The sequence below is a fragment of the Berghia stephanieae genome, chromosome 10, assembly GCF_034508935.2.
Source record: "Berghia stephanieae isolate SIO BIC M18660-M18661 chromosome 10, UCSD_Bste_1.3, whole genome shotgun sequence".
Classification (NCBI taxonomy): domain Eukaryota; kingdom Metazoa; phylum Mollusca; class Gastropoda; order Nudibranchia; family Aeolidiidae; genus Berghia; species Berghia stephanieae.
The window spans coordinates 44,999,320-45,022,950 of record NC_088369.1 but is presented as its reverse complement, the minus strand read 5'-3'; the positions used below and the strand labels follow the sequence as shown (position 1 = coordinate 45,022,950).

Below are 23,631 nucleotides of genomic sequence, written 5' to 3'. Positions count from 1 at the left end.
GTAAGGGGGGATAGAAGACACAGCATGTACCTCCCTGCCCACTATGGGAGGTCAGGATACCCACCCAAATTCACAGACGGTGTCAATGAAAAATAAATAAAAGGAGAATAGGAAAAAAATGTTATTGGATGATAAAGGGAAAATGTGACAGGATGTACTGAATGATGGATGACATAGGAATGAACATGCTGTAAGTATAATTAGGTATATATGCAATGAAAAAATAAATATTCAAAATGATCAGTGCCAACAAGCATCAAAAGAAAAGTATTAAAAGTATTATCAAGAGATCAATTTGATTTTTGTATTTAAAGAAATCATCATTGAATTGCATTCTACACTCATCCAGAGGTAGGGTCCCCTGTGAAAGCATAATAATAAATAATTAATATTAGTACAACAATAAAAAAAAAAAAAATATCTAAAGTTTGAAAATCATAGGTGGGATCAATTTAATACCTCTGTCATTTAATTGCTGTGATCTACTATAATCAGTGATGCCAACAGAAAAAATGAAAAAGGAGGAAAATGATCGATGTCTCATCATGCCCCCCAAAGGCAGACTCAGGCTGCCTCCAACTAGGGGGTCCGGGGGCACACCACCCCCCCCCCCCACCCGAAATTTTTTTTTTTTTAAAGTGCTAAAATAAGGCTATCTGGGACTAATTCCCATGAATTTGGGAGCATTTACTATCCATTCAAAGATCAGCTTTTTAACAAAAATCTAATGTATATATATTGCAGTTATATTTTTTGTGATATCACCATCATATTGCAAAGATTACAAGGACCATATTGTGTGATGGTTAAGGTAGCAGTTGTGGTGATGGTGATGTAAGTTATAGTAGCAGAGAAAAATAAGCTTCATTGTTTCAACGATTCGCTAAATTATAATTTCGTTTATTTTTATTTTTTTTTTGTGAACGGAGGAAAAATGGGAGGAACCGAGGAAAAAAGGGAGGAACCTCCAAAAAGGAGGAATTCCTCGGATCCGCGGAAGATTGGCATCACTGTATAATAAATGTGCAGCTTGCAAGAAGATGTTGGATGGTAGAAAGAATCTTTCTTCTTCTAGAGAAGAATTAAATGAGAACAGCATGAGTTATATCGATTCTTGTTATATAGACCTCATCTTTTCTCAAAAAAAGTAAAAAAAACACAACAAAACAAAAAAAAAAAAAACAACAACAACAACAACAACACAAAACAAAAAAAAATAATAAAAAAAAATTGAGCTTTCATATAGTGCAATATCACTAAATGTGCTCAAAGTGCTTTACAAGGGGTCCCTAGCCAACAGCAAGATTTAACATTTAGGACGGGACATGACGCCTGTTAGGCGATGTTATCATAACAACAACCAAATAAGAAACCCAACAAAGACTGGATAAGCATTTGGTTTTAATTAAACTTAAAAGAAAATTCAAATAACCTGGATAAGAATTAAATAATTTTTTTAAAAAATAGAGCAATAAAAAAACAAAACAAAAAAAACAACAAAAAATCAAAAACAAAACAAACGGGAATTAAACCAGTCTTAAAAGAAAAATAAATTCTGGAAAAAAAAAGGTTATATTATATTTGATAACGTACAAATAAATGAACCACAGAATAATTTTGACAAAACCAAAAAGGTTCAGTTCCTGACGTACACAAGACTAACTAAAACAAATCAGAGGCAATTGTCAAAAACCTGCTTCTTTCCCACCTCCATCATTTCCAGTTTCTCTGGATACGCGAGGTCACCGGGGGCTGCCTTGTATTCCAGGATGTCTGTCCTGATGTAGATGTAGGTCCTGTAAACCAGTCTCTCTTGGACGTCCATCAGCATCTGGTGACACACCACCTCAAAGGCGTGGAGCTCTTTGGCTGGACAAATATCAAGAGTTTATTTTCTATTTTTATTTTTAAATTTTAAGTCTTTACTGATCAATAAACTTTTTTTTTTTAAAATGGAGTTTTTATATAGCACAATATCTGCTAAATGTGCTCAAAGCGTTTTACAATGGTCCCTGACCAACAGCAACACGTAACATGTAGAACAAGACATAATGCTTGTTAGGTGATATTACAATTTTTCCGACAGAGACAATGCTGTTGATGGCCAGGTACTCATTTTACACCTGAGTACGATGACAGAAAGTGAGTAAAGTATTCTGATGATAATGATAATAATAACATTAATAATAATAATGACGATGATGATAATAATAAACATATTTAGCATACTTCCTTTTACCACTTCAAAAAACCTTCTATCATCAAACCATTATATCAAACCAGATATCAATCACTTCCCATTGTCAATTCAATGATGTAATACACTTATCGATAAGACAACTATTTTTATTAATAACAAATCAAAACTAGAAAATCTTTTAAAATCTCTTAACTCACTCAACCCTAACACCGACTATATCCGTAGTATACCCAGGGTTACTTTTACCCCATGCCTATTTATTACATATTTATGAGACAAATTATGGACGTAGTATCAAAGCTATTGTTTTTCATTTTTACATGTTAATGGTAGTTTGATATAATAAAACTAACTATGCACATGCTCATTTTTAATATATATTTTCCAGTTTTGAAACGTAGCAAATATCTCTAGGATTGAGTGAGTTAATAGAATTTTTTACTTCATCCATCAATGGATCTGTTTTATATTCTATTAATATCAACTTGTTATACTGCATCTGGTCTAATGCATTTAAAACAATGATCGAAACAGCTTTCTTAAATCAACAAGACAAAGATCTTGTACAAATCTGACTTCCTGGGTTGACAAGAGTCTTAATTTTTCTAACTTTATTTTGATAAATAATAACGTGAAGTTGAATGTAAGCTTCAATTTAATAACAAAAACAGATCAAATGAACGTTTCGGGTTTCCCCTTTATCAACAAAACAGGATGAATGAAACACCACTAAATTGAAGCTTACATTCAACTTCACGTTATTATTTATTTCTTCGAGCTTCGAGCAGCAACATTTACACTAAATTTATTTTGAGGGAAAATAAAATACACATATATCTACCTATACGTACGTATATATGTATGTTGTCTAAGGTTTGTTACACTTATAGCATGACAGATGACCAAATGGATTTCCTTTATTTTGCTGGTAGATTTGAGTGATGCCTTACTTAGCCATTGAGATCAAAGACGACAGTATAAATTGTATCTCCTTGGATGAAGATGGGATTTAATATTATCATCTAAGTAAGTAGACGTCCATTGTCTTGAGAGTCATACGGTGCACGTGACTGTCTTGGCGCAAATCCGGTCTCTTTTGCTGAATTAATTTGCACATAGGATCGAGTGACAATAGAATAAATTGACTTTGATCATTTTTTAAAATTTTTTAAATTAGCTTTTATGTAGTGTAATATCTACTAAATGTGCTCAAAGTGCTTTACAAGGGGTACCAGGTCAACAGCAACATTTAACATGTAGGGCGGGACATGATGCCTCTTAGGCGATGTAACAATTTTTTTCGGACAGAGACAACGCTGTTAATGGCCAGGTACTCATTTTACACCTGAGTACGGTGAGAGAGTAAATGTGAGTAAAGAGCCTTTTCCAAGGACTCAACTATGCGCAGAGCAAGGCTTGAACCCAGGACCTTTCGATCCGAAAGCGAGTGCCATACCACTAGACCACACAGCCGCGCATAGGAGTGGCAACCAGAACAAATTGACTTACGGTTCAGTCTGACGTGTTCTTCCATCATTTCCACTTTGAGAATGCTGCACAACTCGGACAACGTCTCCAGATGGTTGATATGAATGATGAGGGGACGCAGAACGTCGTACAGATTGGTGCAGATTCGCTCCAGCATCTCACTGGCAGAAAAAAAGGGAAAGTAAATAAAAATTTGGATTATCCAAACTTATTTGTTTCAGAACCTTCAGGCGCAACTGAAACAATTTAATATCATTTTATTCCCAGAATGAAAAAAAAACAAAAACAAAAAAAAAATAAAACAAAACAAACTTTTATACTAAAGCATTTCTTCACCATTTAATGAGCTCAAGCCAACAGAAAATAAGAACATGCAGAATGTAATGTTCAGTCTACAAGAGGTTGTTATAATTTCTTTTCAATAGTGACAACTCCATTACCGACCACTTGCTCATTGTCTACCGAATTATGGTGAGAAAACGTGAAAAAGTAAAAGAGACTTTTCATGGACTTAACCTAGTACCGACCTAGAGGGATTAGAACCTTTGACCTGCAGGTCAAAAGCTGAGTGTCTCACTACACAGCTCAAAATCTGGATAGTTAAAAGACTTCAGAAGCAGCAGCTGCTAACCTGAGAAATTAAAGCACTGCCCCCCCCCCCCCCCCCCCCCTTCCCAAAGAAATAAAATAAAAAATTTGACAACAAGCTCAAGTAAAACAGAATAAGACTAAATATAATTATAAATATAATTATAATATAATAATAAACAGAATAAGACTAAATATAATATATAAATATAATATATATATATAATATATAAACAGAATAAGACTAAATATAATATATAAATATAATATATATATATAATATATAAACAGAATAAGACTAAATATAATATATAAATATAATATATATATAATATATAAACAGAATAAGAATAAGCGTGAAATCGACTGTCCGTTTAACGCGACAGAAACCTGTAAAAACAACATAGCCACAAGGGCCTCTTCATTTAACCATCTCCTTACCAGCCATTTTCAGAATTTTCCCCAAAACTTCACACCCACCAAACACAAAAACAGACATTTCTTACTCAAACAGAAAAGCAACAAGAACACGCTATACGTAATATTGTTCGACAATATGAGGTCTATTACAGAATGTCAAGTTTTTATAGCTATAGCAAAAATAAATAATTTTTTTTTTGGAGCTTTTATATAGCGCAATATCCACTAAATGTGCTCAAGGCGCTTTACAAGGGGTCCCTGGTCAACAGCAACATTTAACATTTAGGACGGGACATGCCGCCTGTTAGGCAATATTACAATTTTTCGGACAGAGACAACGCTGTTAACGACCAGGTACTCATTTTACACCTGAATTACAAATGAAATCTGGACGAGAAAAGTGACGGTTGCATCGTAACAAATGTGACGATTTTCCAATAGGTGGTAAGGAGAGAGTTAAAAGTACTACTTTCAACAGTGAGGGAGGGATACACAAATGAAATCTTCACTTACTCCAGAGCGGCAGACGGCTTGGAGAAAAAGTTAAAATAGAGTTGATATTCATCCTCACACACATGGACCATGAAGGCACATCCAGATCGCATCTGACGATGAAAGTAAATATAAAAGGAGCTCTTATTGGTGCACGATATAACGGGTAAAAGTGATATTAGACACCGAGGGAAAAGAATTAAATACAAGGGGGTGGGGTAAGTGGGGGAGAAGAAGAATCGAACCACCATAGTATTTTTTTTTTTTAATTTAACTTTTATCGCTTATCCCGGCTTAAGACAATAGCCATGAATTGCAAGAAACAAACAAATTAAATATGTGTATGACACAAGCTATTTATAATCAGCTAGATGGAATAGGGTTGGCAGCTGACCATCCCAGCTGTCAATAAAAAACCATGAACAGTCATGCAGCATGAACAGTAATAATGTGATTTATTAAATGTTGTGTACTGAATGATAGATGACATAGGAATGAACATGCTGTAAGTATAATTAGGTATATATGCAATGAAAAAAATAAATATTCAAAATGATCAGTGCCAACAAGCATCAAAAGAAAAGTTAATAGGACTATTTAAAAGAACTGAAATATGGGTGAAAATTGGATCTATATAATGTAAATCTGGAGGGTTGACGTAAAATTTATAGGAAAAAAATTCCAGACAGTCGCGATTATGTTTGCTAAGCAAGGCTGAAACTTCAAGGATTGAAAAAAAAAAACTTCAAAATTTTGAGAGAAAATATTCTGACATGTCGCCAAATCGTCACGCGGACCGCGAGGACGAGAGAGGCATGCACACAACCAACATGACGTTCTCTCTCTAACAACTTGGGTGACGTCCAATCAAGGGACGCTACTCTTCCGCGAATGTCATTCCCTATTGATTTGAATGCATAACTGGAGAGCCTCGGTTTGTTCTTTCCCACTTACCAAAGTACAATGATCTCCTTTATTTGTCTGTGCCAGGTGTGAGATGGTGGTTGTGATAGAAGGACCCAGAAGAGTCTCCCTCTGAGTCAAATAGATGGAGTGACAATCTGACAGCGCCTGAGAGTATCTGAAAAACGACGGGAGAAAAATAATTAATTTACTGTCATTCAAAACATTTGTGACCCATCAATGGGTATCTGAAAGTGACGGGAGAAAAATAATTAATTTACAGTGGAACCCCCCGATTACGACATCTCCGAATAGCGACAACCTCCTGATAACGACATTGACCCCTGGTCCCGATTTTTTTTCTATTTAAGATCATTAAAAAAAACCTCCAAATAACGACGCACTTTTTGATAAAACCTCCCAATAACGACATCATTTTGGTGATTTTCGGCAGTTTTCGTAGATATCTGATACTAAAAATACCGAGTATGAGTACTCAAAGTTTATAAAAACGATTCCTGCTTGAACCAATGATAACGCAACTTTTTAAACCAATGAGAACGCAGCTTTTACCACCATTAGGTCCAATGAGAATGCGAGTTTCGCCAGCCAATGAGAGAGCGAGTTTACCGACCAATGAGTATGGCCGTTGGCGGATACTTAAGCGCAGAGGGAAAATGGTAATGTTGTGGCGTGGTTAATAAAAACTGGTCCCGCGGGCCTTAACACCCCCACGTTGTCCGCCATCTAGGAAACCTCTAAATAACGACACCTCCGGATAACGACATAAAAACTCGGTCCCCGTGGCATGTCGTTATCGGGAGGTTCCACTGTACTTTCATTCAAAACATTTGTGACCCATCAATGGGGCAGCGTGGCTCAGCAGTGTAGTCTTTTCTTCGTACCCGAAAGGTATCGCGTTCGATCACCTGCCGCAGTGTGTGTGTGGTCTTGAGCAAGTCACTTTGTCCTAGCTCAATTTGCAGTGCTGCACTGCGACTGACGCCTGGGTTATTCCAGTCTTCCCTTGGAATAGACTCTAGAGACTAATTTCCCCTATGGGATGGATAAAAGGAATTTTATTTTTTTATTTTATTTATTATTAAAACGATAAATTGACCCTGATGCTAAAAATAAGTTTTTAAATTAAAATAACAAGAAAAGTGGAATTTTAATTTTAATTACTGTCCCTTTAAGAACTTGTATTCATTCTCTCCTATGAAACATCTAAATTTTTACTCAATCTCACAGTTTTATTAACTTTAATTTATTCAATATTAACTCACTCAACCCTAACACCGACTATATCTGTATGTTACCTGGGGTTACTTTTACCCCATGCCTATTTATTACATTTTTCTAGGACAAATTATGGGCGTAGTATCAAAGCTAATGTATTTAATGTTTACACGTTAATGGTAGTTGAAAAAAACTATATATGTACATGCTCATTTTTAATACATTTTTTCCAATTTTGAAAAGTAGCAAAAATCTCTAGGATTGAGTGAGTTAAGCATCAGGTTCACACTGACGCATACCATTTTGAGTGAATTGGTCACATTTGAGTATTTTTCACCTCACTAAATTGAAGATCCGGGTGAGAGTCATAATAATACGTAACTCATCGCATCTAAATTGAGATGCTGATAATTGAATTTATGATTTAAAAAAAAAAAAAATAAACATACAAACCGTTATTCATCAAAAAGAAAATTGGTTTAAGAAAAGTGAATTACAAGAACGAATAAATAAACACACAATCTGTATATTACAATCTGTATATTACAAGATGTATATTATACTGATTATAATTGTATAAATGGCAGGTGTGCTTGTGTAGACGAGACTGTGCCAAATGGTCATTATTGTAAGGTTCGCAACCAAAATACTCCAATATCAATCAGTTGGAAAAACTAAAGGGCCAAATCGCTTTTATCATTTCTCTGAGTCAAATAATGAAAAATAAACTGACAATCTAGTATCAAATATATAGAAGACATAGCTTTTTAAAGAGTAGAAAAAGTATGGACAAAGTATCAACTCTGCCCACATATTTTTAAAACCTTTTAGAAACTGTTTCAGCCATTCTATTGAAGCTAGATCATCCATTTTCAGTATATTTTACATTATTCAACTGATACAAACTGATGAAAACAAAAAATTTTCCATGAATACTTTCCAAATAACGTTGTACTGGACTATTTATGTTGCAAAAGTCAGGAAATCGACATTTTGCCACAACTTCGTATATTTTTTTTAAAAAATGTCTCCTTTGACTTACTCGTTGTCCTTGTCCACTCGAATCTCTAGTTGCTCTGTCAAGGTCTTGACCCTTGGGGCATTGGCACGGAACTTTCCGTAAAACAAAGTGAACGCATTGTCTGCCATGTTTGGAGCATCCTGTAAACGACGACAAGTATTCAGACAAGTGAGTGGAGCAAGTGGCTACTGTATTCAGACAAGTGAGTGGAGCAAGTGGCTACTGTATTCAGACAAGTGAGTGGAGCAAGTGGCTACTGTATTCAGACAAGTGAGTGGAGCAAGTGGCTACTGTATTCAGACAAGTGAGTGGAGCAAGTGGCTACTGTATTCAGACAAGTGAGTGGAGCAAGTGGTAACTGTATTCAGACAAGTGAGTGGAGCAAGTGGCTACTGTATTCAGACAAGTGAGTGGAGCAAGTGGCTACTGTATTCAGACAAGTGAGTGGAGCAAGTGTAACTGTATTCAGACAAGTGAGTGGAGCAAGTGGCTACTGTATTCAGACAAGTGAGTGGAGCAAGTGGTAACTGTATTCAGACAAGTGAGTGGAGCAAGTGGTAACTGTATTCAGACAAGTGAGTGGAGCAAGTGGTAACTGTATTCAGACAAGTGAGTGGAGCAAGTGGCTACTGTATTCAGACAAGTGAGTGGAGCAAGTGGCTACTGTATTCAGACAAGTGAGTGGAGCAAGTGGTAACTGTATTCAGACAAGTGAGTGGAGCAAGTGGTAACTGTATTCAGACAAGTGAGTGGAGCAAGTGGTAACTGTATTCAGACAAGTGAGTGGAGCAAGTGGTAACTGTATTCAGACAAGTGAGTGGAGCAAGTGGCTACTGTATTCAGACAAGTGAGTGGAGCAAGTGGCTACTGTATTCAGACAAGTGAGTGGAGCAAGTGGCTACTGTATTCAGACAAGTGAGTGGAGCAAGTGGTTACTGTATTCAGACAAGTGAGTGGAGCAAGTGGCTACTGTATTCAGACAAGTGAGTGGAGCAAGTGGCTACTGTATTCAGACAAGTGAGTGGAACAAGTGGCTACTGTATTCAGACAAGTGAGTGGAGCAAGTGGCTACTGTATTCAGACACGTGAGTGGAGCAAGTGGCTCCTGTATTCAGACAAGCGAGTGGAGCAAGTGGTTACTTGTGTTAATAACATCAACAAATGGAAAGAGTAGAAAAGTGCCAAAAGTCAACAATAATAATAATAATAATAATAATAATAATAATAATAATAATAATAATAATAATAATAATAATAATAATAATAATAATAATAATATTAATAACAATAATAATAATAAATCATTTGAATAGCATGCAAAATCCATGAATTCATGCTCAAAGATGCTTTACAATAAAACACGTCTTCAGAAAGGGTAAATTAAATAAAAAGTACAGCACTGAAAGATTAATTTGAAAAACATTAAACTAAATTAAGCAAAGGATATTTTAAACATTTCAGTCTTTAAATTGGACTTGAAAGAGTTAAAAGTTGGAGAGTTTCTGGTTGTGGAAGATAGAGAATTCCACTAGAGAAAGATCTGTTGGAATTGAGAAAAAAAAAACAAACTCTACAGCTATGGGAGTTGAACCTGGGACTGGACAGGTACAGCGCCTTTTGCCTCACTGTGAGAGGCATGTTCTGCAGATTGAGAACTTTTGATAGTAAAATAGAATTGTCCTATTAATATTAGAGATGGAGGATTTTCATAGTAGGGTGGCATCTCACTTACTTTGATTTTTCAGTTTAAAAAAAATACACTAATACTCTTCACTAGAAGCCTAATATTTAATCCATATTTCATAGAGTCATATATTCATATTTAATTTTCATGTTTTTTTGTTTTGTTGTTTTTAAGTGTTTTACGGCGCTTGCAACACATTAAGGTCATATCAGCGCCAGTAAAAAGGGACAAAATGGGATAGGAAAAAGTTCTAGAATTACAATTAAAGCACTTAAGAAAAGGTAAGACAAAGGGGAATTGGTTCAAATAGGAAACAGAAGTAGATTCCAAAAGCACACCATCAAAGTACTTAGTTTGAGATCACCTAAAGTCTCATCCAGACAAGAGCACAGATCCCCACTAAGAGGAATACACTCAAATATTTCTAAATCATATATATAACATGTAAACAAAAATAATACAGTGCATAACAGAGAGATGATTTACAAGGAAAAAAAATATCATCTCCCAAAATTCAAACTATATATTTGACTGTTTCCCCATCAGCCAGGGTATCTGGCCAGGGCCAGGAGAAAATCAAGTGATCTCATTCCAAGACAAAGAAAGAAAGCATTTTGAAAAACAGATATAGGGGGATGGAAGACACAGTAAGTACCTCCCTGCCCACTATGGGAGTTACTTTTCATTATCTGACTCAACCCACTAACAACAGATTGAGGATGCGGGTTATAAATATGAAAATTCAGTTTCCAAACATTTACCAATTATATTTTTGTGTCAATAATATGAATCGCAGTTCCGATAGTTCAGTTAGTAGGGCACTTGCTTCACAACCAAAGGGACCATGACTGATCCCAATAATATGAATCGCAGTTCCGATAGTTCAGTTAGTAGGGCACTTGCTTCACAACCAAAGGGACCATGACTGATCCCAATAATATGAATCGCAGTTCCGATAGTTCAGTTAGTAGGGCACTTGCTTCACAACCAAAGGGACCATGACTGATCCCAATAATATGAATCGCAGTTCCGATAGTTCAGTTAGTAGGGCACTTGCTTCACAACCAAAGGGACCATGACTGATCCCAATAATATGAATCGCAGTTCCGATAGTTCAGTTAGTAGGGCACTTGCTTCACAACCAAAGGGACCATGACTGATCCCAATAATATGAATCGCAGTTCCGATAGTTCAGTTAGTAGGGCACTTGCTTCACAACCAAAGGGACCATGACCGATCCCAGGTCAGTCGAGATTTTTTTCTGACTTCCCTGGCCACCCACTAGTGATTGGCTAGCTGGGTCTGATAGATCTGGCAGAAAGTACTATCAAAAGGATAGTAATCAATTGCTATTGTCTGTTTCACAGTACATAAACGGATATAACCGTCTGCTCCATGGGTCAAATGGTCCTGAAGGCTGCTTTAATATGAATATCAACGCTCCTCGAGCTCAAGAGTTTAGGCATGTGACCTTTAAGGAAAACTTGTTATCATCTATATTATTATAATCATCATCAGTTAGTGCTAATGGTGACAAAAAGTGAAAAAGTAGGAAAATGTTGAACGATTGCCTTTAAGCCCCATTTTTACTGCACTAAACCCCACTTTTAAAGCAATTGAGATGATAGACTATCATTGATACTCAAGCTAACTTCTGGAGAGTGGGAAACTGCACCTGTGTGTTCCACCACACATAACTCTCTCATTGCAAGCAAATTGTTTCGAGAAAATGTAATTTTTAAAAGGAGAAAACTCCTCCTCTGGAATCCTAAATCGTGGATTTCCACGGTTGGATCTGAGGAAAACCATCAGCAATGATCAGTATCAGGAGGAGGAATAGAAAGAGGACATGGAGAATGAAGAGGGAAACGTGTCTTTATGCTATACTCATAATCAATATCACTATTTTCTATTCTTTCAGATGCAATTCATGTGATCATGGACAACAGAAACCGATACTCACCTTGGGGTCGGGCTGCACCTGTTGTGTAGCTGTCGTCAACACGTGGCTTACTTGATTCTTGATGAGACTGAGAGCTTTGGACAGACATTGTCTGAACCTGGCCAAGTATACGTCACACTCTTTGTATCTTGGCTGAAAAAAACAAAAACACAAACAAATAAATATATAAATAAGCAAAAATAAATAAATTACGAAAATGAGAAATTAAAAAGTAAAAAAATATTTAAAAATTGGAGTAAATAAATAAATTTATGAATAAGTAAAAAGAAATAAATGTGGAAATCAGGAAATAAATTTGTTTAAAATTAAAAAACAAATTTTCATTTCACACATTGCATATCCACTAGGTACACTTTTTGTATATTAATATTTTAATGCTATTCCCCCCCCCCCCCCCCCCCCCCCCCCCCCCCCCCCGCTTAAAATGAGTTGGTTCGGTAATGTGTATGTTACGTGGCCTCCATTAGGAATCAAAAGTTCTTACATTAAAAAATAAGTAAGACGTAAGCAGATATTTTGTTTGACGTGATCTATAACTCTCTCCTTACCGATCATTTTCAGTATTTTCCCAAAATGGCGTCAGGCTTACCCAGCATAAAAATTGATTCTTTAAACTGGAACAAGCTCTCCACAAAACAAATTTATCTTCTATATTAATTAAACAAAGATCATTCTTCAAAGTTTGTTTGATGTACAAAATAAATCTGAATAAGAAAAATGTCCTATCTTGTGTTGTAACAAATGTGACGATTTTGCTGTAGGTGGTAAGGAGAGGGTTAAGTCAAATGAAATCTTGGCTGAGGGTCTCTGTTTAGTTTTTAGTTTTTAAGGGTTTTACGGCGCTTGCAACACATTAAGGTCATATCAGTGCCAGTAAAAAGGAAGAAAATGGGATAGTAAAAAGTTCTAGAATTACAATTAAAGCACCCAAGAAAGAGTAAGACATAGGGGAACTGGGAACAAATAGGGATCAGATGCAATTCCAAGATCATGCTACCAATGTACTTAGTTTGAGATCACCTATAAGTCTCATCCAGACACAAGCACAAAATCCAACAAAGAGGAATACACTCAAATGTTTGCATTATACATCAAAAATAACAAATATAATAACACATAACAGAGAGATGATTTACAAGTAAAAAAATATCATCTCCCAAAACAATAACTATGCATTTGACTGTTTCCCTCCCAGCTAGGACTCCAGCCAGGGCCAGGACAAAACCAAGTAATGTCATGCCAAGACAAAGACAGAAAGCATGTTGGAAAACAGATATAAGGGGATAGAAGACACAGTATGTACCCCCCTGCCCACTATGGGAGGTTAGGAACCCAACCCATGAGCAAATCTGTAACTTATCTGAACCAGCGACCACCTGAGCTCTAGCCCTTCGGTCTTGTGCCATGACGTAGAAGTTAGACGTCTTTTGTAGTTGTTCCAGGCGACAATAAAGTGTGTTACTGATGCTTGGATTTGATGGGAGGAATGTGCATCTCAGGTCTTCAAGCAAGTGGTGTGTTACTGTTTCATTGGGGTGTTGACATAGGGGGCAGGAAGGGGATATGTCTTTTGTAATTTTGCTTACCAACATGCTTTCTGTCTTTGTCTTGGCATGAGATTACTTGGTGTTGTCCTGGCCCTGGCCGGAGTCCTAGCTGGGAGGAAAACAGTCAGAGACAAAGAGAAATGAAATGTACTTACATTACTTTTGAGATAGAGGATACACTCATCCATCCTGGATAGGAGTGGAATCAACGATTCCGTATTCATTAAATTCACCGTCTGTCGATTGAGTTTCTGGAAAAAAAAATAACGAACGTGAATCAGTAAAAAGTAAACTTCATCAACGACCATCAAATACTTTATTATCAGTTAACAGTTGGTTATAATATATGATTTATGTTACAACTTAAGTCATACAAACATCCCACTGCTCACAATTCCCCTTTTCTGGCATAATCGTCAGTTGCAAATCAACCCTTTCCATTCATATATTATTTTTTTTATGCGAGACGTTCTGATAAAAGGAGTCATATGTTGCGAAGAGAGATAAGAGCCTCCCCCCCCCCCCCCCCCCCAAAGTAAAAAAATGAACTTCAAGGGTTTAGTGTGCTGAAATTCCTGGAACAATTACAAAAGACGTCTAACTTCTATGTCATGGTACAAGACCAAAGGGCTACAGCTCAGGTGGTCGCCGGTACGGATAATTAAGTAAGTAAGACCCTAAGATATTTTGAAAATTGAAACTGCATTTCACTCAGGAGGGATTGCTTTGTATATTTGCATTTCTAACACAGGGTTTTAGATCTTTTCATCATGTAACACGTTGTTTGTCAGGCATATTCTACCTATAAACCCATTCTTTTAACTGCAGACCAGTCACTTTAATCTGCTATGGTAAAATAGATACACTTTACATCGAATAATAGAATCACCCGGTAAGTAAAGTAGACAAAATGTATAGGGAATGAGATTAGCGGAAGAGTAGCGTCCCTTGATTGGACATCACCCATAGTCTGTGACGTCACCAGCGGAAAAGTTATTAGAGAAAGAACGTCATGTTGGTTGTGCGCATGCGTCTCTCGTCCTCCCGGAAGCGCACAACCAACATGACGTTCTTTCTCTAATAACTTTTCCGCCGGTGACGTCACAGACTATGGGTGACGTCACAGACTATGGGTGATGTCCAATCAAGGGACGCTACTCTTCCGCTAATCTCATTCCCTATACAAATATTCTTGAATAGGCTTGAAAAATTCCCCACTCAAAATTATAAAAAAAAAACCTTGAAGAGTTATCAGAAAAAGCAGCACGCTTGTTGCAAATACATACATATAACTGAAATAAGAAACGTCTTATAAAAGGATTAAGTACATTTACTTATATTCAGTAAAAGAACTAATAGGTTACCATCTCCCCCCCCCCCCCCCCTAATTTAAAAAAAAAAAAAAGAGTAAAAAACAACCCCCCACTCACACAAAATAAATAAAACTTTACAAAACTAAGACACCGTCAAAGTCAACGAATGGTGTGTGTGTGTGTGTGTGTGTTTGTCAACTTACTGTGGATATACTGTCCAGCTCGTTAAAGTACGACAACTTGTTGGTGATGCTCTCTGCTGTATCCATCAAATGAGTCTGAATATTAGAACAATAATATATCAACAACATAAGATATGACTGACTTTGATAACGTATGCAAAAATATGTGATGGAATCAAACTTTCCTCCTCCCCCTCCACATGAAAAAAAAAAAAGAAAAAAGTTGATAGTCAAACAAAAATTGACACGTATTATTATAAAATATTATAAAATTTACACAACACGAGGCATTTAGACTTCATCAATATAACACTTTTTTTTTCAAGGTCTCAGATACTAAAAATAGCACAGTCGGATCAAATTGCTCAGCAAATTATTTTTTTCTTATAACTTTTTTAGGTACTTTTCAAGGGATTAACTCACTCAATACTAACACCGACTACATCCGTAGTATACCCGGGGTTACTTTTACCCCATGCCTATTTAGTACATTTTTATGAGACAAATTATAGGCGTGGTATCAAAGCTAATATTATTAATGTTTACATGTTAATGGTAGTTGAATAAAAATGATCTATGCACTTGCTCATTTTTTATATATTGTTTTCCAGTTTTGAAAAGTAGCAAAAATCTCTAGGATTGAGTGAGTTAAAGAAGATTGGCAGAACGATTGTTGACCAAAACTGGGTAGTCTGAATTCCGAATATAGTCAGAGGACATAAAGGATAGCTCGAGGCATTAATTCTATGATGCAAGGAAGATAAAACATCTTAAAATTGACGAACAGATAAATACCACACCTGTTCAGCTAGCAAGTGCTCACACTCCTCGTGCAAGGTATTGGTCTTGGTAGATACATGGACATACTGACTGTACAATTGTTGTAGGAAACCCAGGGAGGTGTTCACTTCCTCAAGGACTGCATTGCACTGATCTCTGTAAGCAGACAGCTCATCAGAATATTGCCTAGTGAGAGAAATTATTTTTTTTAAAAAGAGAAGTGCGGTTATACAACCTAAAGAGAACATAGTAGATGATATAAGCAAGAAGGAGGTGTAGGATGCATTGGAAATGCAGATGAAAAGGGAGAAACAGTTGGACCAGATGAGATAACAGTTGGACCAGACGAGATACCAGTTGGACCAGACGAGATACCAGTTGGACCAGACGAGATATCAATTGGACCAGACGAGATACCAGTTGGACCAGAGAGAACGTCATGTTGGTTGTGCGCAGAGCATTTTTGCCTAAGATAAAGATGCTGTCAATCAATATTAGACGAAAGAATATCTTTAAAAAGAAGATATTCATTTCATGAGACCATTCCCCTCTAAATATAAAAACTAATCATACATAGAGGAAAAAAGGGAGGAGAAGGGGGGGGGGGGGGGTGACTTTTCTTTCATACAGCAGTAACTGTGTAGTCTGGTCTTTTTGATTTGGTCAAAGCACTATGTGATGGACAATCATCCTATCCAAAGGGTAGCAACAAATAAATGTTCTTGTCCACTTATCACTTCATAAAGTATGACAAGTTCCCACTTCATGGGTCTTACAGCTGAGATGAGAAACTCTGACTAAAATAAGGCAATTTTATCAATATATACAATGTTGCAATACTATTATCATATTTTGTTGTTGTTAAATTGAATTCGTATCACGTTTCCATCAAACTTGTCTTACTGTAACATGTTTTGTTTTATATCACTGTAAAGCGCTTCGAGCCTGCGACAATGGGGTAAAGCGCTATATAAATGCCATTTATTATTATTATCTAATACCATAAAAAAAACCATAAAAAACCCATACTCACTGACACAGGCCACCATCCTCTCTGTCCAGACTTTCCTCCAGGTGGGAAAACCATGAAAAGAACTGGATGAAATAGAATAAAATCAAATTGATCACCGTGACAAGGATTAAAACCTGTTTATTTATGAAAATAAAGACATGGAATTGGCAAAACTAATGAGGAATAAGGGGCGTCTCAATCGCTCAGTTGGTAGAGCACTCGCTTCATGCGCAAAGGGACTGAGATCAATCACAGGCGAAGTCAAGATTTATTTTTTTCAACCCCCCCCCCCTCCTCTATCCACCCTGCAATGATTGGGTAGCTGGGTCTGTTAGATCTTCGGAAAGTACTTTGCGATAGACTAGCATTCTATTTTTTAAAATGAGAAGACAACTATGAAAAAATATGAAGGCAAAATGAACATTTGTGGACACATTCCGAGGGGAAGGACTAGACCTGAAGATGGAATGATGGCAAGAATGAAGGGTGGCAAACAATGAGAAGAATGGCAATCGGGGAATTATGATGAACAGACTTTCTAATAGGATGTTTGAGGGCAGGATGGCTGAAGGAAATGATGAGATTAGCTGAAGATGGAGAACCAGAATGAGTAGACGTAACCACATGATGACGTTGATTTCCTGGTATCGTTTTTAGGCAAGCAACTTCCATGTAGAAACACTAAATAGTTAATCAGCTTAGAACAAAATTTCAAACAAAGATGACAGTAAGGATGATATCTTCCCCCCCCCCCCCCCCCCCCCCCCCCCCCCGTCTATCAATTGCAAGATAAAGAAAAAGATATGACAGACAAAAGACAAAAATGTAATCTGACCCCCCTCCCCCCCCCCTCAAAAAAAAAATTTAAAAAAAAATAATAATAATCATACAAATTTTAAATAAAAAAAAAAAAAAGAACAACCTGTTGGGCATTTTCAATCTTGTTTCCCTCAGGAAGTTTAGTATCCTTGATAAAAGTACTGAGTGATGACTCTCCCCTTCCACCACCACCACCATCTTTTTCAGGACTCAAAGGTTTGAGTGGAGTCAAGCTTGACGAATCATCCTCTGGAAGCTGTTAGAAAATTGAATTACAATACAGATAAAAGTAAAAGTTGGAATTTTCGAAGCAGCAGCAGAAAATAATATGTGTAAGTGTAAGTGTATGTATGAGTGTGAGTGTGCGTTTCAAATATAATTTGGGCTTTTAAAGGGTGGTCTTAATAAGTCTTAGTCTTAATTTGGAAGTCTCGAACTCGATAGCTCAGTTGGTAGAGTGCTCAATTCACATGCAACGGAACAGATATCTAACAATCCTAGATGAAGTTGAGATTTATTTCTGACACCCCTGTCAGTTATTGACAGGGTACCCGAGTCTGTTAGATCTGGTGGAAAGTACTTTGAGATAGACTTCTACTTCTAGCATCTGATCCAAAAGGTAACAAGCAATTGCTATAGTCCGTTTCATGCAATAGAAACTGGAATAAACTCTAAATCAAAGAGACTACTGGCTGTGAAGGACTACCTTTTATTTACTTTACTCATCCTTAGTCTTTTACGGCAATATTTGGGAATGCAGAACTTTTAGTTTTTTAGTGGTCTTATTTAAAGCTAGATATGGGATGCTGGCCTTCAAATCAAAGACATTAGAATATTTTTTTTTTAAATCATAATCCTTAGGAGAGGTTGAAATTCATAGTAGTTGCTTTTGTGATATCTCTCAAAGTTAAGCTTATAGTAAACTCCTGAGTGTCAGGAAATGGCAGGAAATATTTACCAACTTAATTTGACTTAAAATACACGGTAACTTTAGGCAGTTTAGTGAGCAGCACCAGTGGGAGTCAAATTGTGACCCAACTCGCCCGGAAAGTTATGACTGGAAATTGCCTTTCGCTTTTACTAAGTTTTAGGGGGGTTCAATTAAAGAAGCAAAACTTGGTTATAAAGAGGAATATCGCAGATATATTGGTATCATTATTTTCGTTACTAACCGGGCACCAGCCTCAGGATCTACGTACACGGTAACAGTAACATACGTGATGGTAACCTTGAATCTCGCCTTTAATGGGTTATATTGTATTGTTTGATTTTTTAAATAACACACACACACACACATACAGAGCGAGGTCCATCCATTGCTTGTATTGCAGCGGCAAACCAGTTACCGGAGCTACCGTGTATGTAGATCCTGAGGCTAGGTGCCCGTTTACTGTGTACGTAGTGCATGGCATAACTTTCTTAATAATTAATAAGAAGATTTTTTTAATTCGTTAAAAGTTATGAATGAATGGGGATTTAAAAAACGATTCTCCTGGTGTATGATATGACCATATACATTCAATTCTAAAAAATGGCTTGCGGTCCCTATCAGTATTAGGAGCAGGCACAGGCAATGGTGACTGGCATCTCTGGCTCTGGCTTACGACAACGAACATTCTCATTCTAATTCTAATAAATAATAATAAATAAAAGGAAGTGTCAATTGCCAAGGAGTGAGTCCTTGGTAGTTGACGGTTCATCAATTGCCAAGGAGTCAAATTGGAACTCTTCGGCCGCATGTGGTGATTTCAGTCGGGCCTCAATCAGCTGCATGTGGTGATTTCAGTCGAGCCTCGATTTGCGCGCATACGAATCTCGAACCCGGTCACTTTCTTTTCTTCCATTCGCCATTCACTCATTCCTTGTCAATCGTTGTGGAAAGGATCAAGTCAACACTTGTTGGCATTTGTTTTTAATTTTTATGTCTTTTCACGAATTCCAAGATGAGTTAAGATAATATCAAACAAAAATTACTGTTGATTTCGGATTCAGCGGGGGGGGGGGGGGGGGGGGGGGGGGGGGGGGGGGGAAACAAGGACGAAGTGGCAAATCCCTGCCAAGATGTCCTAGATTAAAAGAGAAAAGTAAGATTTCCTTTATTTTAAAGGAAATATACTGTACATCGTCTTAATACGGAATAATGAACGTAAAATATTTGTGCAACAAGATCAATCCGTGGCATTAATAGTAAATAGTTGATGATCTACCAACTGGCAAGGTCCGTAACAAAAAGAGGAAATATAAGAGAGAGAGAGAGGGGGGGGGGGGGGGAATGACAGAGAAATACATACACAGAGGAAAAAATGGCAGAGAGGGAAAAGAGAAAATGACAGAGAGAGAGTGTGTGTGATAGAGAAAATAAAAAGAGAAAATGACACAGAGAGAGAAAGAAGAGTAAAAGAGAGTATTAATTAATATTAATACATAACATCACTCTGTGGCAATGCATCACTTCGTGACACTAAAGGTACTCCGTGGCAGTTAAAAGGACACATGCGTAGTTGATGAACTGACACGGTCCTTGGCAATTGACGATTTGACAATTGTCAAGGTCCTTGGCAATTGACGCTACCTAAATAAAATTACTTCGCTCAAAAGGGACTACACTACGTCTTCCTGAAAGTGAACGTGCGAGACAAATAGGTTATGGGTTCCTAGTAATTGTAATAGTAATTTTAATTCTAAATATTGTTAAAGTTAAAGGACTATAGGCCAACGGCCGAGGAATCCTCTCACTCTCAGTCTCAGCAGACTCAAAACCGCAACTTGATTTATTTTGACATCCATGGACACTCACATTCCTTGGCAAAGGTCGCTCAGCTGTGATGGTAGCTATTTCCAAAAGCAAATCCCTCTGTTTAGCTGATATAGGTGCTTTAGCATCGACTTTAGAATCCCATAAGGTTAGTCTTTCTGATACTGAACGTTGTGCAGAGATTGCCGACTGCGACGTGTCAGCCATTTTGGCGATCACAACAACACAACACCAAGTAAGATAGAAACGTTCATTTGAGTCTCTCGTTTATAAATGTTGGCACAAGTCAGCATCGTTTTTCTGCATGTTCTTTGGCTAAATGAGTCAATAAAATGGAGATAAAGATAAAGGGAGTAAATCTGACTCATGAATGAACATGAATGAATGTGTTGTTCATTCATGAGTCAGATTTACTCCATCTCCATCTTTGTAATCTATTATGTAACGTAGGGGAGTTTTCATTTAGAAAATTATATATATATATAAGTTGAAGGTGAAAGATATAGCTCCTGAAACTATTATTTTCTAATCTTAACGATTCGGTGTCCATTCTTTTCGACAAATAGGTCGGCACGGTGAACCGGAAGTGATACCAATGAATGGCGTCTAGTTACTGCTTTTGATTCAAAACATGAACAGATTTGATTCTTGATAATAGATATGCTGTTTTATCTTGATAGATGTTATATCTATGATAATTAACAACAACAGGTAATGGCGTCTAGAATACCTGGGGTTCCCGAGGATTCTCGCACTCAACTTGACATTCAAAGATTATGTTGCAAGTTAACAGGATTGAGCTCAGGTGGGTGAGAGTGTGAGTGAGAGGACCGAGGAATTCGGAGGAATACCAGTACCAGAGACGGAGGATATGAATGTTGAATGATTTATTTTTTATTTTAAAATTTAACTGTAAGGAGGTTTTAATATTTGATACAGTGCAGTGCCCACTATCAATATTAGGCGAAGATCTCATCTCAACGTTTTCATCACATTTTTTTGTTAGCGCCAATTTACAGTACAGGCACGAGCCGCCCAGGGTGACTAGACATCGGTGAGTAGTAGTAGCAGTGGCACTCAAATTGTGACCCAACTCGCCCATAGGAAAGTTGTGACTGGAAATTGCCGTTCGCGTTTATTGAGGTTCAATTAAAAAAGAGGAAAAATCCATTAAAAAATGTCAGGAGTTATATTTATGAAGTAGGCACTTTGATAACTCCAGTCCAGTGGCCGCCGATAGGCTCACTGTAAGGTGAAACTCGTTTTTTGGAACTTTATTTTTGACCCTTTACCGTGTTGGTCACCATGGCGTTATTTGTGAACCTATGTGACTAATTTTGGTATCATTATAAAGGGCACAAAACAAGCTTTCTAACGGTGTATTTCATTCTCAATTCCTGATTGTATTTCTCAGAAAACTTATGTAATAAAAATTTATACATTTTTGAATTATAAGAACTTTTTAAATTATGGATACATTTTAATTATACTTCATACATCGATAGACAATTAATTGAAGAGCATCTCTGCCAAATTTCATCAAAATTGATACACTCGCTCATTATTTTATTTTTCCCGCCACCAACCCCACTTTTTAGGACAAAAACCTCATATTTTTTCCCATTTTCATTTATCATTAATTTTTTCCATACTTTCCATACATGAAAATGATTTATATGAAAATAAAGCTTATTTTCTGACCTTTAAAATGATATCTAACACTTGCCATTTATTTTTTAATTGAAACAAAATTACTGAAAACAATAAGTGGGCCATGTTGACTGCAGACTCAAAATTTCCCGATCGCCGCGAGATGCTGGTTTGAGGCAGCAGTGAGATCACAGATTCTCTCTGTAAAGTTGACAACAAATTTCAGTAGAAAAATATAAATAACTCTGGAACCGTAGGTCGTAGAGAAACAAATAAGGTATCAAATTTTATGTTTTTTCAAGTCCCATCCCCTGACTGAGTCAAATCAAGATATTTTGAGTTTGAAAATTTTATCAAAGTGCCTTTATGAAGTTAAAATTTGGCAATGTTCAAGTTCAAAAGCGTTTATTTTTTTTATTTACAGTGTGTGTTTTAAAAATAAAAACGCTTCTTTTTAGAATAACATCTAAACTTTATTCATGCCAAATTTCAGGGCTCTATATCTATGCGCAGACACTTTTTAACTCTGCTCCGAAATGGCATGTTTTCATTATCTTCTCATGGCTGCCCGGCGATATTGATATATTCATATTCATTATATCAGTATCTTTGAATTTAGTTATTTATTATTTTATATTTAGTCCGTAAAATATTTTCAGTACTATTATTTTCTGTCTTTATTTTGAATACACACTTTCCCTACTTTTTTATCGGCATTCTACAGGTTTGATTTTAAAATTTAAAAATTAGTATATTTCTTTTCTTGTAAAATTCGATATTATTATTAATATATTTATTTTGAAAATACCAATTGCTTAATTTTATTTAATTTTACCATCATTTCATCAAGTTTTTTTCCCATATGTTTTGATATATTTGTTATCATTTGTATTCACATTCTAAAGGTCTTATAATTATGGTAAGAAGTTCTATTATTAATATTGACAACACACACATTGAGAGAGAAGGGGGGGGGGATAAAATTATGTTTTTAAAAATTGAGTTTTATATAGCGCAATATCCACAAAATGTGCTCAAAGCCCTTTACAAAGGGGCCCTGGTCAACAGTAACATTTAACATGTAGGACGGGACATGCCGTCTGTATGGCGATATTACAATTTTTTGGACAAAGACACCGCTGTTAACGGCCAGGTACTCATTTTACACCTGAGTACGGTAAGAGAATGTTAGTAAAGAACCTTTTCCAAGGACTCAACTATGCGTCGAGCACAAGGCTCGAACCCAGGACCTTCCGATCCGAAAGCGAGTGTCATGCCACAAGACTGTAGACTACATAGCTGCACATATATGAATTGTCAGTCCAAATGACTTAATAGTAAGTAAAAGCAATAAACCCAAATTGGTTTAGCAGAATTTTTTCTTTCCTTCCAATTAATATAGACAAACTGCCTTTGTGTAAATCCTTTTCAATTTATTTACTAACGAAAGAGTGAAAATGGTGAGGCTTTGTATAGGAACGATACAGACAATGGACGTTTCGGGTACAAACCTTTCATCAGCACAACAATACATAAAATAAAGTTAAATGCAAATTAACTTGTATCGTCTGTACT

The 23,631-nt window shown here is 36.5% G+C and overlaps 2 protein-coding genes across 3 annotated transcripts in view; one reads left to right on the top strand and one right to left on the bottom strand.

Annotated features, from left to right (window-relative positions):
- LOC144955858 (conserved oligomeric Golgi complex subunit 3-like) overlaps positions 1–20,657 on the bottom strand; it is a 42,171-nt gene extending 21,514 nt beyond the window's left edge. The window contains exons 1-12 of one of the 2 annotated variants that reach the window (XM_078886073.1): positions 20,449–20,657; positions 17,755–17,907; positions 16,854–16,915; positions 15,841–16,006; positions 15,062–15,136; positions 13,701–13,796; positions 11,999–12,130; positions 8,373–8,491; positions 6,143–6,269; positions 5,210–5,301; positions 3,710–3,849; positions 1,709–1,869 (exon numbers count right to left, since the gene is read on the bottom strand). In XM_078886073.1, the coding sequence (XP_078742199.1) occupies positions 1,709–1,869; positions 3,710–3,849; positions 5,210–5,301; positions 6,143–6,269; positions 8,373–8,491; positions 11,999–12,130; positions 13,701–13,796; positions 15,062–15,136; positions 15,841–16,006; positions 16,854–16,915; positions 17,755–17,907; positions 20,449–20,613 (1,488 nt within the window). In that variant the 5' untranslated portion in view covers positions 20,614–20,657. The remainder of the gene's footprint in view (positions 1–1,708; positions 1,870–3,709; positions 3,850–5,209; positions 5,302–6,142; positions 6,270–8,372; positions 8,492–11,998; positions 12,131–13,700; positions 13,797–15,061; positions 15,137–15,840; positions 16,007–16,853; positions 16,916–17,754; positions 17,908–20,448) is intronic. The other variant, XM_078886071.1, reaches the window with a different exon arrangement.
- Positions 20,658–20,978: 321 nt separating this feature from the next.
- The window catches only part of LOC144955948 (gamma-tubulin complex component 3 homolog), a 39,141-nt gene continuing 36,488 nt past the window's right edge, over positions 20,979–23,631 (top strand). Inside the window, exon 1 of the mRNA XM_078886210.1 lies at positions 20,979–21,211. Within this exon, the coding sequence (XP_078742336.1) occupies positions 21,121–21,211 (91 nt within the window). The 5' untranslated portion in view covers positions 20,979–21,120. The remainder of the gene's footprint in view (positions 21,212–23,631) is intronic.